Genomic DNA, 16,058 nt, shown 5'->3' on the forward strand with positions numbered 1-16,058 from the left:
AGCAAGATCTCCTTCTCGGATCTCGGAACGGGGACGTCTCAAGGGTGCCATCGGGACCGCCTCACTGTTAGCCTCTGGAACCCCTCCCCAAGAAGGGATGGGAGATGAGAAAGGATCGGTGAAAAGACAATGTGGCCATGGACGGCCACCCACGAGTGAGGACGGAAACTCAAGCAGTTCGGGATTCATCTTTATCAACCAGAAGTCAGCGCTGGAATTGGGTTGAGGCTGATTAGAGGATATCGCGAGCCCTTATATACATCCAGGATTGCCAATCCGCGCAGAGCCAGAAAAGAAAATAGGGATGTTTCCAAATATCTCAGAGAATCTCTGGCATAAACGACAAGCATTAAAAAAGGAAACTTTGTCCTTGCGAAATAAAGGGAAATCCTCCCTGAAAATGGAAGTTTCACAAAAACTACATATCTCCAAGAGAAGAATCGACTCGAGTATCCCTAGAACTATCCGGACCTGCCTCTATGCATCGTGCTCAAATACACAGGCCTCTTCTTCGGAAATCACCAGAGCTCCAGGCTCCGCCGTCTCCAAGACACCATCAGAAGCCCCGACCTTCTCCATCTTCGACAAGACATCAGCGGTTCAAGAAAGATAGCGCAAGACCCCGGTCTGTTATCAGGGAACCGGTCCTCCCCCGGGTTCAGAATGTGGCTCCGGCCTGAGAGGAACCCATGATAGCAGGATTACTGGAGCGATGTCCTGCCTAGGGAAATCCTGCTGAGAATGAGCAACTCCGGTTGACTTGTGTGCACAGGTTATTCCCCGAGTTCGATGACGAAATCCAGCAATAAGGGGGAAACTGTTGGGGAAAAATACTCAGGTATGGAATTCCTCCAGACCCCAGGCAGTACACTGGCCTCTGGGTCGCCGGTAGGAGACACCCCGGGTCCCCTCCAGGAAGTACTCCGGGTCCGGTCCCAGGGACCACCCCCTTCCTCCGGGAAAAAGGAAAACTTACGCTAGAGTGAACCTTCCATATTTCCGAATATGGAAGAGGTTAACCTACTCCAACTGACTAAAGGCCGACCTAAAACAACTATATAAGGGGAGCCTAAACCCTAAAGCAAGAGACCGACACTTCGAGACTTAGTGATTAGAGCTAGGCGGCTAGAACTAGGGTTCTTACTCAAAACTGTTGTAGTCCCAGCTCAAAAGATCAATAATACATCTCTTTTAGTCTAAATTCATGCAAACTCTCAATACAACTCACGAAATCAAATCCTTGTCCATCGTTCTGTGGTACTCACAAAGATCGTACACAAAAATCTCCTAACATCTGGAACATATCTAACATTCTGCAGAAGAACAGTTGTGCCGTCTTCATTCTTTATCTTGACAGTACCGACTCCCTTTACTTGAGCAAGTGTATGATTCCCCATTCTCACACTTACTCCTTCTTTGTTTGAAAACGTTTCAAACAGTTCTCTTCTTGGGGTCATATGAACTGTACAACCTAAGTCAACGAGCCATCTTTCATCCCTGTCTTCATTTGTCTTGAAGCTTGCTTCTGAGACCAATAGCATAACATCATCATTGTACCTTCTCTCATCTGCTGTAGTTTCTCTCTACCAACAGAATGCTCATCTGGCTTGATTCCTTTATTCCATCTTGAGCATTGTTTCTTGAGGTGACCTTCTTTACCACACTTCCAGCAAGTGTGTTCTTCTTGAGCTGACTTAGACCCAACTCTTTCTTTTCCTATAGCTCTCCTTTCTCTGTTATCTGAACTTTTGTTCTCCCCACTGAACAAATCATTTTCTTCTTCTCTTGTTGTTTGTTCTTCAATCTTTATGAACTCACACTCTTTCATATATTGCGCTCATCACTTTCCCTAAGCTTAAGGGTCCTTTGCAATATTCCAGAGTATCTTTGAGCTGAGCAAATCGACTTGGGAGCGACATAAGCAGCAAAACTGCTTTAACTTTATCAGATACAATGACCTCTAACTTGTCTAGTTCCAAAACTATATCTAGAAACTCGTTTATATTCTCATTTAGAGGTACCTTTTCATTCCTCTTATACCCATAATGTTTCTTCTTGAGATATAAACGCCTAGATAGTAGTTTAGACATGTAGAGCTTATCCAGAACTTGTATCATACATGCTGCTGTCTTCTCTTTCATAATCTTTCCCAAAATATGATCTCCAACACTTAGTATGATAACAGATCTGGCCTTCTTCTCTTTCGAAGACAACAAAGGATCTTCCTTGTGTTCTTCACTTGTTCCTTCTTGTTGGAGAGGGATTTGACAATCCTCCTCAAGGCCCATCGAACAACAGGATCTGGCCCGTTAGCATTGATAATCCAACCAGGGCCGGTTTAGTTGACGGAACGATCAGTTGGAACGATCGATCAGCCCGATTCATTAAGTCGACTAAGTCTTTTATTCGATGTCGGCTCGACGAACCTTCGTTCTACCCGAAAGCCCAACACGGATGGAACTGGGCCAGGCCTCTAGGGCGAATTAACTTTAGGGCGAACGAAGAGAAGACAAACCAAGGCTATAAAGGGAAAAGAGAAAAGACGGAAAGGGGATCCGCAAACAGACACTAAGACACTGACGCCAAGATATAGGGTTTACGACCGATCGCTCTGCTTAGTGTTTCCGTCGAAGTCTTTCAACAAAGCTCCAACCTTTTTCCTTCTTTCCTTAATCTCTTTGTAATCTCGTTCGTTTATCTCATATTTTGAATAAAACATCTTTGTAAGACCCATAAAACCGAGTTCATCTCATTATCATTCGATCTACCAAACTCGTATTCAACATTTGGCGCCCACCATGGGGCCTTTACAGAGTAACGTTCACAAATTCAGTATGAGTCCCGACGATACACCCGCTAACGGCAACCTACTGTCGGCCTCTGTTACACCGGCTTCCGATTCTCCGGTTGCCCCGAACCCATCCGATCCCGAGATGCTGCAGGCCATCATGGCACGTTTCATTCAACAAGAAGAAACCAACAAAGCTACGAGCAACCGTCTGGCCGCACTCGCCGCCGCCCTCGGAACCCTAGATGGCGAAAACGACAGAGCGGAAACGGCAAGAAGAAGGTTGTTCGCAACCACAAACCCTAACCTTGGAGTCGAACAACCAACAGACGAAGCAAACCCTATGAACAGCGAGATTGCACAAACGACCGACAGCTCAGGCTCTCTGACTACCCGCCAGATCGCCGATCTGCAACTCTCATTGTGGGACATCCACTCTAAGATACATCATGTCAAGGCATCCACACCAGAGATCGAACGCGTTCTCGCCACCACCCGGCGAAACCCTTTCACCCAGCGGATAACGAAAGTCAAGATCAGGAATACGGAGAAACTCTGTATCCCTCCATACAAGGGAGATTCAGATCCGACTGATCACATGACCGCTGTCAACATCGCTATGGGTCGAAATCACTTCTCTGAGGAAGAAAGAGACGCGGGCCTCTGCCAACTCTTCGTCGAGAGCCTCTCCGGACCGGCCCTAAGTTGGTTTTCCCATTTAAAAGAAGGCTCAATCGATAGCTTGGACGACCTGTCCGCTTCTTTCCTCAAAAACGACATCATGTGGTCCCGTCAAGGAACATCCATGGCCGACCTATGCAAGCTATCCCAGTCGCAGAACGAAAGTCTCAAGGACTTTATGAAAAAATTTTAAGGGAGTACTATCAAAGGTGCCTACCCCGGATCACACCACCGTCGAAGCCTTGACCAACGCGCTTTGGATTAACTCCAAGTTTCGAGACTATTTCGGGATTAACCCAACTATAACCATCGAAGACGTTCTGCACGATTCAAAGAACTTTATCAAGATGGACGAAGACAAGCAGCAGGCTCTAAAGCCAACCACATTAAAGACATCGGACGCCCAAGAGCCACGACAACACGCACCTTACAAAAAGAAAGGACCCGTCTATGCCATCTCCGAGGACGATCAACCTGGTATAGTCTCTGCGGTACGAGAACCAGGGTGGAACGTATGGGAATGCGATACCGAAGGAAAAACACAGCAGTCCCGCAAGCCCGTACCCGCCAACCCTAAGAGCTCATACGACCAGAACAAGTTCTGCAAGTACCATGATATGAGAGGTCATGACACCAGTGCAGACACCTCTAAAAGGCATGGCTCGCCTCCACCAGCGACAGTCGCACCGAGGTCGAACCACCGAAACCGAAAACGACAAAAAATGGTAAAAGTTGCAGTAAGAGTAAGGACAAGAAGAAAAAGTCCATCGAAAAGAAGGAAGAAGACTCCCCTCCGGCATATGATGGCGACCAATCGCATCACGAAGAGGAATCAACCTCTGACAAAGAAAAACCAAAAGCTCGGCGAAGCCAGAGGACGATCTAAGTCAATCGCTCAACCAAAAATCAGGGCAGACAATACAAAGCCTCACTCTCACCAATGGCACGCTTATGGAAGTCGACGGTGCACCACCTAGGACCAGTTGTTCCGTAAGAAAGCTCAATGCTTCAGATGCTCGACACATACTAGAAGCCAAGAGAAAGGACCCACTCCACCGGCAAGACGAACTTAAACAGGAGCTCTGGTCAAACAATCAGTCTGATGGTATCGAGACGACCGATCTCCGAGTTAAGTTCAACTCGAAGATCCCAGATCTTCGCGAAAAACACAAACGATGCAAGACCGACCATTCTAAAGCGGAACCAGAGCTGATCTCCCCGTATCAACGCAAGACTCAAGACCTGCGTACGCGTCTCAATTCCCTTAGAGCCGAGCGAACGGCACGACCCGAGAAAGAGCATTAAGAGCAATTTCAGCGCTTGAACGTGATCATGGGAGGATCCCCCCCTGGCAACGATTCTGTCAGATCTGTGAAAGCTTTCCGCCGGAAGGCAATCACAGCTAAGCGCTGGCGCACCACCCCAAAGGCTAACCCTCCAATCACCTTTTCTAACGAAGACTCAGCAGGCGTCCACAAGCCGCACAACGATTCGCTCCTCGTCGACGTCAGAATTAGTGACTGCACGGTCACCAAAGTCCTCGTGGATACTGGCAGTTCGGTCGATCTCATCTTTAAATGAACACTCGTCAAGATGGGAATAAGCCTTGACGACATAGAACCTTCCGCGCCTTCCGCGCGATCACTAACATGCTTTAACGGATCAACAGAAACCATGCTCGGAACGATACGCTTACGGGTGTACGCCGAAGGTATCACCAAAAACGTCAAGTTCTCCGTCATCGATGTTCGAGCTCCGTATAACGCAATCCTAGGCACGCCATGGATCCATGCGATGAAAGCTATCCCTTCCACCTATCACCAATGTATTAAATTCCCAGGTAAAGACGGACAGATCATCACTCTTCGAGGCGACCAAGCAGCTGCTCGAGATCTCCTCGTCGCCGAGATAAAAAACCAAAAGGCGACTTCCCACGTTAAAGCAGTCGCCAAACCAACCCAAAACTGTCCGAGTCGGTGCCCACCTTCCCGATGACACGAAAGACAAGATTGTTTCCTTTCTCAGGGATAACGTCTCTACGTTCGCTTGGTCTAACTCTGACATGAAAGGGATCGACCCCAGCGTCACTACACACGAGCTCAACGTCGATCCAACATTCAAACCAATTCGTCAAAAAAGACGAAAGCTCGGCCCCAAACGATCAAATGCTGTCAATGAAGAGGTCGATCGATTGCTAAACACAGGCTCCATCACGGAAGTGAAGTATCCCGAATGGCTGGCAAACCCAGTCATTGTAAAGAAGAAGAATGGCAAATGCAGGGTCTGTGTCGACTTCACCGACCTCAACAAAGCATGTCCTAAAGACAACTTTCACCTCCCTCACATCGATCGACTCGTCGAATCAACAGCCGGCAACGAGCTGCTGACATTTATGGATGCCTTCTCTGGTTATAACCAAATAATGATGCATCCAGATGATCGAGAAAAAACTGCTTTCATCACTGACCGCAGGATATACAGCTACAAAGTAATGCCTTTCGGTCTCAAGAACGCCGGCACGACATACCAACGACTCATCAACAAAATGTTCGCCAAGCGATTGGGAGCCACAATGGAAGTATACATTGACGACATGTTGGTGAAATCCCAAAAGGCAATCGATCATATCGACTACCTCAAAAACTGTTTCTTCATCTTGAACAAGTATGGCATGAAACTCAATCCAACGAAATGCACTTTTGGTGTAATGTCCGGCGAATTCCTTTGATACATAGTCACTCAAAGGGGGATCGAGGCGAACCCAAAGCAGATAACTGCCATCCTTGACCTTCCTAATCCCAAAAACAGTCGCGAAGTGCAACGATTGACCATCGCCGCCCTCAATCGATTTATATCACGATCGACCGATAATTGCCTCCCCTTTTATGATCTGCTGCGCGGCAACAAGAAATTCATTTGGAATGAACGCTGCGAGGAAGCCTTCGAACAGCACAAACGCTATCTCATACCTTTACATTGTCGTCTCCAACGCGGCTGTAAGTAGAGTACTCGTCAAAGATGATCGAGGTGAACAGCACCCGATATTCTATACCAGCCAACACATGACCGACGCAGAAACACGGTATTCAACCCTCGAAAAGATGGCACTGGCAGTTATGACCTCGTCAAGGAAACTTCGGCCTTATTTCCAATCTCATTCGATCGTTATCCTGACAATTGAGGAATACTTAGGCTTAGAGGGTGGTGCAAAAATCCAATCACTCGGGTAGACTGTCGAAGTGGGCTATCGAGCTCGGTGAGTACGACGTCACGTTTCAGAGTAAACCAGCTGCGAAATCCCAAGTGCTGGCCAACTTTCTCATTGAGTTAACGCCAGAACTCGAGCAAGATTTACAACTATCCAATGCTACATGGATTCTGCACGTCGATAGATCATCTTCCAACAAAGGTTCTGGGATCGGCATCCACCTCCAATCCCCCACCGGCGAATTGCTCCAGCAATCTTTCCGGCTCGGTTTCAACGCATCCAACAATGAAGCAGAGTACGAATCTCTCGTCGCTTGACTACGCCTTGCGCAAGCAGTCCAAGCAAAGTGCATCCACGCTTACTGTGACTCTCAATTGGTCACTAACCAGTTTAGCGGGGACTACGATGCTAAAAACGAGCGAATGGATACTTACCTTAAAGTCGTGCAAGACCTCGCCAAAAATTTTGAATCTTTCCAGCTTACAAAGATTCCCCGCGGCGAAAACGTTTGCGCAGACGCTCTAGCGGCACTCGGGAGCAGCCCAAGAGATCAAGTAAAGCGGACCATCCCGATTCAACAGATTGACAAACCAAGCATCACTCTATCACACGACGAGATCGACCATGTAGTAGCGATCAACGTAACATACGCGATGGATACTTGTGAATCGGGCGATCGACCCGAAGATGCACCGCTCGACTGGTGAACCCCTTTTATCCAGTTTCTCTTAGATGGGTCACTCCCGCAAAACAAATGGGAATCTCGTCGATTGAAAACGAAAAGCGCAAACTACGTCCTCATCGATAGAAGACTACATCGTTGGACCTCGGCCAAAGTTCTGTTGACATGCCTCGGAATAGAAGAAGCATCGCTAGCCATGGTCGAAACTCACGAGGGAGCAGCGGGAAACCATTCAGGCGGCCGGGCGCTAGCTCTTAAAATGAAAAGTCTTGGTTTCTACTGGCCGACTATGATCGCTGATTGCGAGGCGTACGCACGCAAGTGCGACAAGTGCCAACGGCACGCGTCGAACATATATAGCCCGACCGAATTTCTACGAACTATGACGGCCCCCTATCCATTCATGCGCTGGGCGATGGATCTCATCGGACCAATGCCAAGTTCCAGACAACGAAAATACGCCCTGGTCATGACGGACTACTTCACCAAGTGGGTCGAAGCGAAAGCACTCGTCCACATCACCGACAAAGAAGTCCAAAACTTTGTCTGGAAGAACATCATCTGCAGACACGGCCTTCCCTACGAAATCGTCACTGACAATGGCTCTCAGTTTATTTCCAACAACTTCCGCAGTTTTTTAGAGCGATGGGGGATTCGATTGAACACGGCGCCGCCTCGCTATCCGCAATGCAACAGAAAAGCCGAAGCCACCAACAAAACAATCCTCGACAGCATCAAGAAGCGCTTGGACCTCAAGAAGGGTCATTGGGCCGATGAGTTTGATGGAGTACTTTGGTCACACCGAACAAATCTTTGAAGCGCGACCGGTCAAACACCATTCTCTCTGGCATACGGGGTCGAAGCTATGGCTCCGGCGGAAGTCAACGTCACAAGCCTTCGCCGAGCGAAAATGCCACAGAACGAGGAACTCAACAGAGAGATGCTATTTGATGCCTTGGATGTAATCGAAGAGCGAAGAGACCAAGCGCTGCTCCGAATCCAGAACTACCAACACCTCGCCGAATCCTATTACAACAAAAAGGTTCACGCTCGATCGTTGGAACTCAACGATCAAGTCATTCGCAAAGTGTTTGAAAACACGAAGGAATGGAAGGCAGGCAAGTTGGGAACGAATTAGGAAAGACAATACAAGATAGTCGAGGTCGTTGAGCCTGGCGTTTACCGATTGGAAACCTCGACTGGCGAACCAGTACCAGGAGCGTGGAACACCACCAACCTTCGAAAGTACTTTACCTAACCATCCGCCATCAGACGGTAAAAAAAAAAACAAAAAAAAAACCTAGCGAATGACTTTACCGTCACTTTCGCTCAGGTCTGAACGAATGACGACACATCACTTGCGTCCAGCTTCAGGCGGATGATACCACGTCACTTCCGCCCAAACACCGAATGAACACGTTCTCGTCACTTTTGCCTCGATCATGGCAAATGACCAAACCGCCATTTGGTCAAATCGAACTACGATTGGATTGATCCCCTTACCGGGGTACGTAGGCAGCTTGCCATCAGGTTCAGCCATACTCAAAAAAAAAAATATATATATATATATATATATATATATATATATCGACATATTTCTCATATGAAATGAGATATCCGCAAAGGCGTCATGCGAATGCACGTATGCCACTTTCACCCCAACAGAATGGCTACGCATCGCATAACCTAAGTGCGAACGAGTGTTTCGTTCGTCTTACAAGAACAACCCTCGGAACAGACGACCGAGCGGCGCAGATTTGCTATCAGATGAGCAAGCATTGAATGAACAATCGATCAAATCGACTGCGAGACCCCCCGCCTTTCATTCGGTCACCGAGAGGGTTCGCGGTTCGGTTGCAAGCTAGGAAAGCACGCCGCCCTTGCTCCATTTTAGCTTCAAACGAAACATGCGACCCCCCGCTAAGGAAGCGATAGGATTACTTGCGCGCGTTTCAGTCGCTCACCCGTCGAAGCAAAAAAGGATCTGGGAACACGCGCTTCGTGTTCGTCAACCAAACAACCACAACGCTTTGAGACAACAACGAAGCTTATCTCAAACGATATAAACAAACAAAAACAGCGGATAATGCATTTTGAAAAGTTCAAAACGAAAATAAAGCATCCAAGGAGCAAAGAGTTAAGAGTACAACAACAATTCGAAAGCAGAGTATCGAGGCAATCAAAAGACACAGCTTAGAAGCTGCAACAAAAAGATAAAAGATAAATAATGAAACAACAACATACGGCTCAGTCGGCTCCGGGGATCAATCTTCGGCGATTGGATCTAAAACGGCAGCACCGTTCTCCCCCACGGTCATCTCAGAAGACTGACCAATGGAGAGATACTCCTGAATCGAAGCTTCACAAGCAGAGCTCGACGCAGCCATGAACTGCTCGATCACAAGAACGGGAGATCGAAGAGTGGATGCAGCGGCCGGATCAACAATCTCTAAGTTCAAGCCGAACTGGTTCGAACCCTGAAGTCGATCGAGACGGGGGAGAGAGGAGACAGTGAGAACTTGTTCCGTGATATCTTCAACAAAAACTCCCTCCAGTTCTTCTTTGAACTTCGCCTCGTTGGTAGACAACGTCCCCGAAAGATGACCAGTCAAGATGTGAAGCCCCGAATGCATTTGCACCGCAAACAAACCATTCGGTTTTGGTTGGGTATGTGTCAACTCCTCGAAAATCCAAACTGACATCGACACATCAATCTCTGCTGCCATCACCATCAACGCAACAGCGATCCTCATGGCCTCAATCATCAACTTAGTCATTGCTATGTCTCGGCGCGCGCAATAAGAAGTAACCAGACGAGGGATTGGGAACCACAGCCTAGAATCTTTCTGAAAAAAGGACTCATAGACGCATTGAAAGCCAATCAGTGGAGTCCAAGGCCGCTGGTCGAGTCGCGGAATAATGAACTCGATGCCGTACGCTCCATACTCCTTCAACAGCGAAGACGCACTTCTGAAGGTCGACTAAGTTGGTAGAACATCACCCCAAATCTGTCCCTGCACTACGGATGGTCGAGCAAACTTCGACGGGAGATCCAAGAGTTGCACAATCGCCCCATCACGACGATAGGAGAAAGGAGTCAATCGGTGAGTCTACGTCGGCGGGCCAATCGAACAATTGTCAACGCCTCCATCAGGGATTCCGTCGACCTCGGCGGCTCGGTCCCGCCTAATCTCTTTCGCCAAAGAATCACCATCGACTCCTCTCTCTATCACAAGATCGTCGCTTGCCCTAGCTTAAACGATCTCTCCTGCGTCTTCGACAATACAATCGCCATCTCCGTCCTCCCAAGGCAGCTCCCCGGTATCAAAGTTACGATCGATCCGGTCTAAATTCGACTCCAACGATTGTGTACCGATCGATCGATCCGAACTCCGGATATCAAAGTTACGATCGATCCGGTCTGAATTCGACGCCAACGGTTGTGTACTGATCGATTGAACTGTCGGAAGATCTGAACTGCTTATCACTCCCTTCCCTTTCCCGAACTTCGAATCCGATCTCTGAGGCGGAGAAATCACTCGATCGATCGATCGATCAGACAATGGCGAAAGCACCTCTCACGCGACCATCGGAGCAGCGACGAACTCACGGCGGCAGACCGGGAAAACAAAAAAAAAAAGGGGGGGGGAAGGAAGAAAAGATAACTCCGGCAAGGAGCAAAAAGAAAAGGAAGAGAGGAAGGAGGTACCTTTTAGATCTGAGAAGAAGTGAAGAAATGAAGAATGAGGCACCTACTTATAGCAAAGGGGCAAGGTTTTAAAAAAAAATCCATTTATTAGGTCTATTAAACCTATATCGGAGCTTCGTTCTCCGCACCACTAGGGTTGTCACTTCTGCGTCAGTTCAAACTATTTGAACGATGGGACCCAACATTCACGATCTCGTGTTGAACGCTCAGGCAAACGGCGACCCCGAAATCTCATTAAGTCGATTGACGATCGATGCGTCTCGGAAGTCAGGTACATTCATCGATCGGCCTGTCGCTGGACAAAGATCGGACTTCCCCAGGTACCAAGATGCTTCGGTCGGTCGGTCGGTCGCCATGAAATACACATGGAAAAGCGAGGCGATCGGTCGACCAATCATCGGACAAGATCAAAAGACTCTCTGCAACGAATTTATATCCACCCGGCGATACTCCTCCAAGTTTAGATGTAACAACGATCAAATAGCTGCAGATAAACGTGTAAAGACACACGAAATCATGACGATCGACAAGTAACAAATCGTAGGTAGATCGATCGATTGACCGTAAATGGCCGATCGAAACAAGCCTAACCCCATTATTCTCAAAACCAATTCCTGCAATCCTAATATGAAGAATCGCGATCCTTCGTAAGAGAACTAGGGGTGGGGGGGCTTACTGTTGGAGAGGGATTTGACAATCCTCCTCAAGGCCCATCGAACAACAGGATCTAGCCCGTCAGCATCGATAATCCAACAAGGGCCGGTTTAGTTGACGAAACGATCGGTTGGAACGATCAATCGATCAGCCCGATTCATTAAGTCGACTAAGTCTTTTAATCGACGTCGGCTCGACGAACCTTCGTTCTATCCGAAAGCCCATCACGCATGGAACTGGGCCAGGCCTCTAGGGCGAATTAACTTTAGGGCGAACGAAGAGAATACGTACCAAGGCTATAAATGGACAAGAGAAGAGACGGAAAGGGGATCCGCAAACAGACACTAAGACACTGATGGCAAGATCTAGGGTTTACGACCGATCGCTCTGCTTAGTGTTTCCGTCGGAGTCTTTCAACAAAGCTCCGATCTTTTTCTTTCTTTCCTTAATATCTTTGTAATCTCATTCATTTATCTCATATTGTGAATAAAATGTCTTTGTAAGACCCATAAAACCGAGTTCATCTCATTATAATTCGATCTACCAAACTCGTATTCAACACTTCTGACCTTGAAGACACGACTTTTGCTGCTCCTTTCACCAACGCTGCCTCCATTCTTTCTTTCTCCTTCAGAACATCCATGAGACCCATGGTTTCTAGATGAGAAAATAAGATTTCTTTCCACAGTGTATAATCTCCAACACTTTCGTACTTCTCCATGACTCCCATCCGTGAGAAAGGCATAGATCTGTGTTTTTGAGAGGTTTGCTCCACAACTTGGAGCTCTGATACCAATTTATGAAGGTAAGACAAGATAAAGTCGCCAGCTTTATGAAACCGAACCGCACTCTCTCTCACTTTGATTATCACTCTTGTGTAAGAAACTTGTGAGGAAGAAAGAGAGTTGTTGTAAGAAAGATAAAACAGAGCAAGAAAGATAAAGACACAGGGAGATTTAACGTGTTTGGGTCACAATGTGAAACCCTACTCATGCCGGGAACTTTTTACCCCGGAATCCACTAGAATCAACTTATAAAGGGAGCTCACTCCTGAACTTACAAACCCTAATGCTTTACAGCTCAAGCTACTGTCCAAGACTAGTCACTTTCATCTCTACTATCTTTGCTTTTTGTCTACTGCTCTTTCCTCTTTTGACTAAGCATGCTTTTATAGAGACAGAATGTACAGCTTCATCGAAACGGAAACAATTACTTTTGGCGCCAGCTTTGCTTCTTTCAACGACTTAGATGAGATGGGCTTCGACTTGGGTTGGGCCTTGTGGGTTTCTTCTCCAATCAACAGCTCAGATTGCTTGACACTTGTCTTCTCCTCTCAATCTGAAACTCGAAGACAAACTCTCACAATAATGTTTGCATTTTCTTAGAGCATGTTTAATGGAGGGTTCTCACTAAAAAAAATTAATAATCGGTTCTTAAATATCTATTTTTATATTCCGATAAGAACCTCACCCTAAGAACCCTCCATTACACATGGTCTTAGAACTTACCGAATACATATTTAAAAGGGACCCACCGTTGTGGGTTCAGCAAGTCTACGAGCTGTCTCTGTGTGCAAAGAAACGGACTTGGGGACCACTGTTCTCTTCTTTAGTGTTTGGCTGAAGAAGACAAAGATAATGTTTTTCTCTGTGGTCGAACATGGTCCTTTGTTTTCGAAACCATTCTCATTTCATCTCCGAGTTCTGGGTACATGGCAAGTTTGAACCTTGGAGCTACTTCGTTCACCAACGAGTCTTGGGTCATTTTCGGCTCCTCCTTAAAACTACGGATTGGCTTCATAAATAAACGGTTTAAACGAGTTGCAGAGGTTAGATAACAAGCTAAGATACTCATTCCTTAGTGTTTTTCGAGATTTTTAATGTAAAGTATTGTTTTGTGTCTGTTTGGTATTTGTAGAAATGGAGGTTTCGTGCTCAGCAAAAGTCAGGAATAGAACAGCTGCAAGCTCGTTCTGCTAAAAGGTGATGACTTTGTTCTCTGTGTATTATTATGTTAAAAGGGAAAAAGTTTTTGAGCTACATGGCTCATTAGTTAGTGATACCAAATTGTTCGATTGAGTTGTATGGTGATTTTGAGATAGATATGATAGGAATTGTGTGGTTCTGGTGGATGATATCTTCATCTAAACCTTAATAGAACTGGGGGTCTCTCTACTTTTGCAGGAGCGAGTCCTTGAGACAGATTCTTAAGCAATATGGAATATCAGAAGAAAGCCCTGAAGAAAATGAGTCTAGTAGTAGACTTGATGACTTAAGCTGTAAAGAAAAGCACGTCGCTGCTGTTCCTTCTTCTGTCATACATGACTCTGAGATGGTATTTAATATAAGCTATGAGGGAGAATATAAATTTCCGTCATCTTATGAAATGTTGATGAATATTGACAGAACACAACTGAGGAGTTACCTCATTTACGCTGGCAAGAGAAACATGGTGAGATTGTTAGCATCACAGAGGATGTTTCAGACCTAAATCACCACAACTGTAAAGAGAAGCATGACGCTGTTCCTTCTGTCTTAGATGACTCTAAGATGGTACTGTAGCAGTTATATTTGTATTTTTTTTGTGTGTTGTCGTGCTGAATTTATTATTTAAATTTCTGACCTTCATTAGTCTTTGAAAAATTTAATGAGTATTGACAGAACACAACTGAGGAGTTACCTGATTTAGGCCGGCAAGAGAAATACTGTGAGACTGTGAGCACCACCGCGGAAGTTTCAGGACAAAATCACCACAGGCTTCCCCATGTACTTTCACTCTACCTCCCCTTCAAAAAGATTTTAGTTTGCTTTCTTACTGTGTTTATACGATGCTTCCGTTGTGTTACTCAAACCCTTCCATTAGGTTCTTTCAGATTCAGATTTCTTAATTATGATTTCCAGCTTGTAACCATGTGTCTCTTTAGTTAAGAACAGGTGCTTTGTTCACTTCTTCTCTGCTTCCAGTTCTTGGTTTCTGCATGTTATGTATTATTGGAACGCTACACGCAATAATCTCCAGTACAACGTCACAGAGTCATCATCATCACGATGGCTCCAAAAAAACAAGGTGGAGAACCGCATTGAGTGATAGGAACGAGCCCGTTGCTTCTGAAGAACATGAGACGTCGCCAGAATACACAGTCAGTTACACAACTTTTCTGAGTAGTATTCGTTTTATAGATTTTTTGGTCGGTTCTTGAAGAAGCTAAGTGCATGCAGGTCAGTTCAACCTATCAGGAAGCAACTAATGAAGTTGATGAAGAATGCAGCAAAGTAGAGCATGAGTACAAGAGATTTCTTTTGGAATGTGGACTGAGCGAATCTTAGTTTCCTAAAAAGTAGTTCTTTAGCAAAACATAAACTCAATTCTGTGTTTGGTTTAAGTTACGACCAGGCGGTTTTGTAGCTTGTTTCAGGGTTTACTCAATGTGATTTTTATTGTGTACATTTTGAAAGGAGGAACAATTGTTGAGCAATATCAAATATGGTCAATTCACGACAACACTATAATAGGCTCGTCGATGTGGCGCAAGATACTAAAACATCGAGATAAAGCAAAAGATATGCACATGTTGAGAGTTGGAGATGGTAATAATGTCTCGTTCTGGTTTGATTCTTAGTGCACTATTGGCCGACTGTATGGCATATTTGGATCTCGTGGATGCATTGATATGGGTGTTTCTAAAACTGAAATAGTGTCTGCAGCTATGGCAACTCAAAAAGCAAAGATGATATAACATTGAAGGATCAATCACTATGGAAACAGAGTAATGACAAGTTCAAGCCTGCTTTCACGACAAAACTCACGTGGGAATTGACTAGAAAGCAAGCACATCCACTACAATGGCCAAAAGGAGTATGGTTTCAGCACAGTATTCCTAAGTTAGCTTTCTTTCACTGGCTTACTTAACTAAACAAGCTGGCGACTGGAGATAGAATGCTCAGCTGGAATACCAACACTAATTCATCATGTGTTCTCTGCCATGACCCTTTCGAAACTCGAGATCAACTCTGTAATGGCCCGGTTCCTGGCCCAAAATTTTCATAAAAGAATGGCTTCTCTACGGCCCATTTGACAAAAACCTAGGGTTCCCTTCACCCTTTCCTATAAAAAGAGATGCAGCCCCTTCTTTTCTCTCATTCTGAAACTTGAGCGAAGCTCTGCACAGATTTAGAGAGACTAGGAAACCCTAGCCGTCAAGCTTTTCTTTTTCTTTTCTCTCTTCTTCTCTCACGCCTCTCTCTCTCTCTCCCTATACTTTCTCTCCCCATGGATCTCTTCCTCTCGCCTCGCCGCGAGTCCCCTGAGAGCAAGCCGAGCCGCCGGTGGTGGTGGT

At 46.0% G+C, this 16,058-nt stretch overlaps 2 protein-coding genes across 2 annotated transcripts; both read left to right on the forward strand.

The window, feature by feature from the left end:
* Positions 1 to 5,531: 5,531 nt before the first annotated feature.
* On the forward strand, positions 5,532 to 6,197 carry LOC106324071 (RNA-directed DNA polymerase homolog). Its single transcript, XM_013762093.1, has one exon. It carries the CDS (start codon positions 5,532 to 5,534, stop codon positions 6,195 to 6,197), a length of 666 nt encoding a protein of 221 aa, XP_013617547.1.
* A 7,107-nt stretch (positions 6,198 to 13,304) lies between these two features.
* On the forward strand, positions 13,305 to 15,220 carry LOC106322904. The gene is made up of 7 exons (XM_013761058.1): positions 13,305 to 13,550; positions 13,640 to 13,704; positions 13,906 to 14,056; positions 14,128 to 14,274; positions 14,383 to 14,487; positions 14,646 to 14,861; positions 14,941 to 15,220. The coding sequence occupies exons 1-7, from the start codon at positions 13,434 to 13,436 to the stop codon at positions 15,046 to 15,048; spliced, it is 909 nt and encodes a 302-aa protein (XP_013616512.1). The 5' UTR covers positions 13,305 to 13,433; the 3' UTR covers positions 15,049 to 15,220.
* The last annotated feature ends 838 nt before the right edge of the window (positions 15,221 to 16,058 follow it).

The sequence above is a fragment of the Brassica oleracea genome, chromosome C2, assembly GCF_000695525.1.
Source record: "Brassica oleracea var. oleracea cultivar TO1000 chromosome C2, BOL, whole genome shotgun sequence".
Classification (NCBI taxonomy): domain Eukaryota; kingdom Viridiplantae; phylum Streptophyta; class Magnoliopsida; order Brassicales; family Brassicaceae; genus Brassica; species Brassica oleracea.

Bases quoted from the DNA above. Each gene is read 5' to 3' on its own strand.
- LOC106324071 (XM_013762093.1), top strand. From the start codon at position 5,532: ATGAAAGGGATCGACCCCAGCGTCACTACACACGAGCTCAACGTCGAT.
- LOC106322904 (XM_013761058.1), top strand. From the start codon at position 13,434: ATGGCAAGTTTGAACCTTGGAGCTACTTCGTTCACCAACGAGTCTTGG. The intron at 14,057-14,127 runs GTATTTAATATA...GAATATTGACAG, and splicing joins TCATACATGACTCTGAGATG to AACACAACTGAGGAGTTACC. The intron at 14,275-14,382 runs GTACTGTAGCAG...GAGTATTGACAG, and splicing joins TCTTAGATGACTCTAAGATG to AACACAACTGAGGAGTTACC.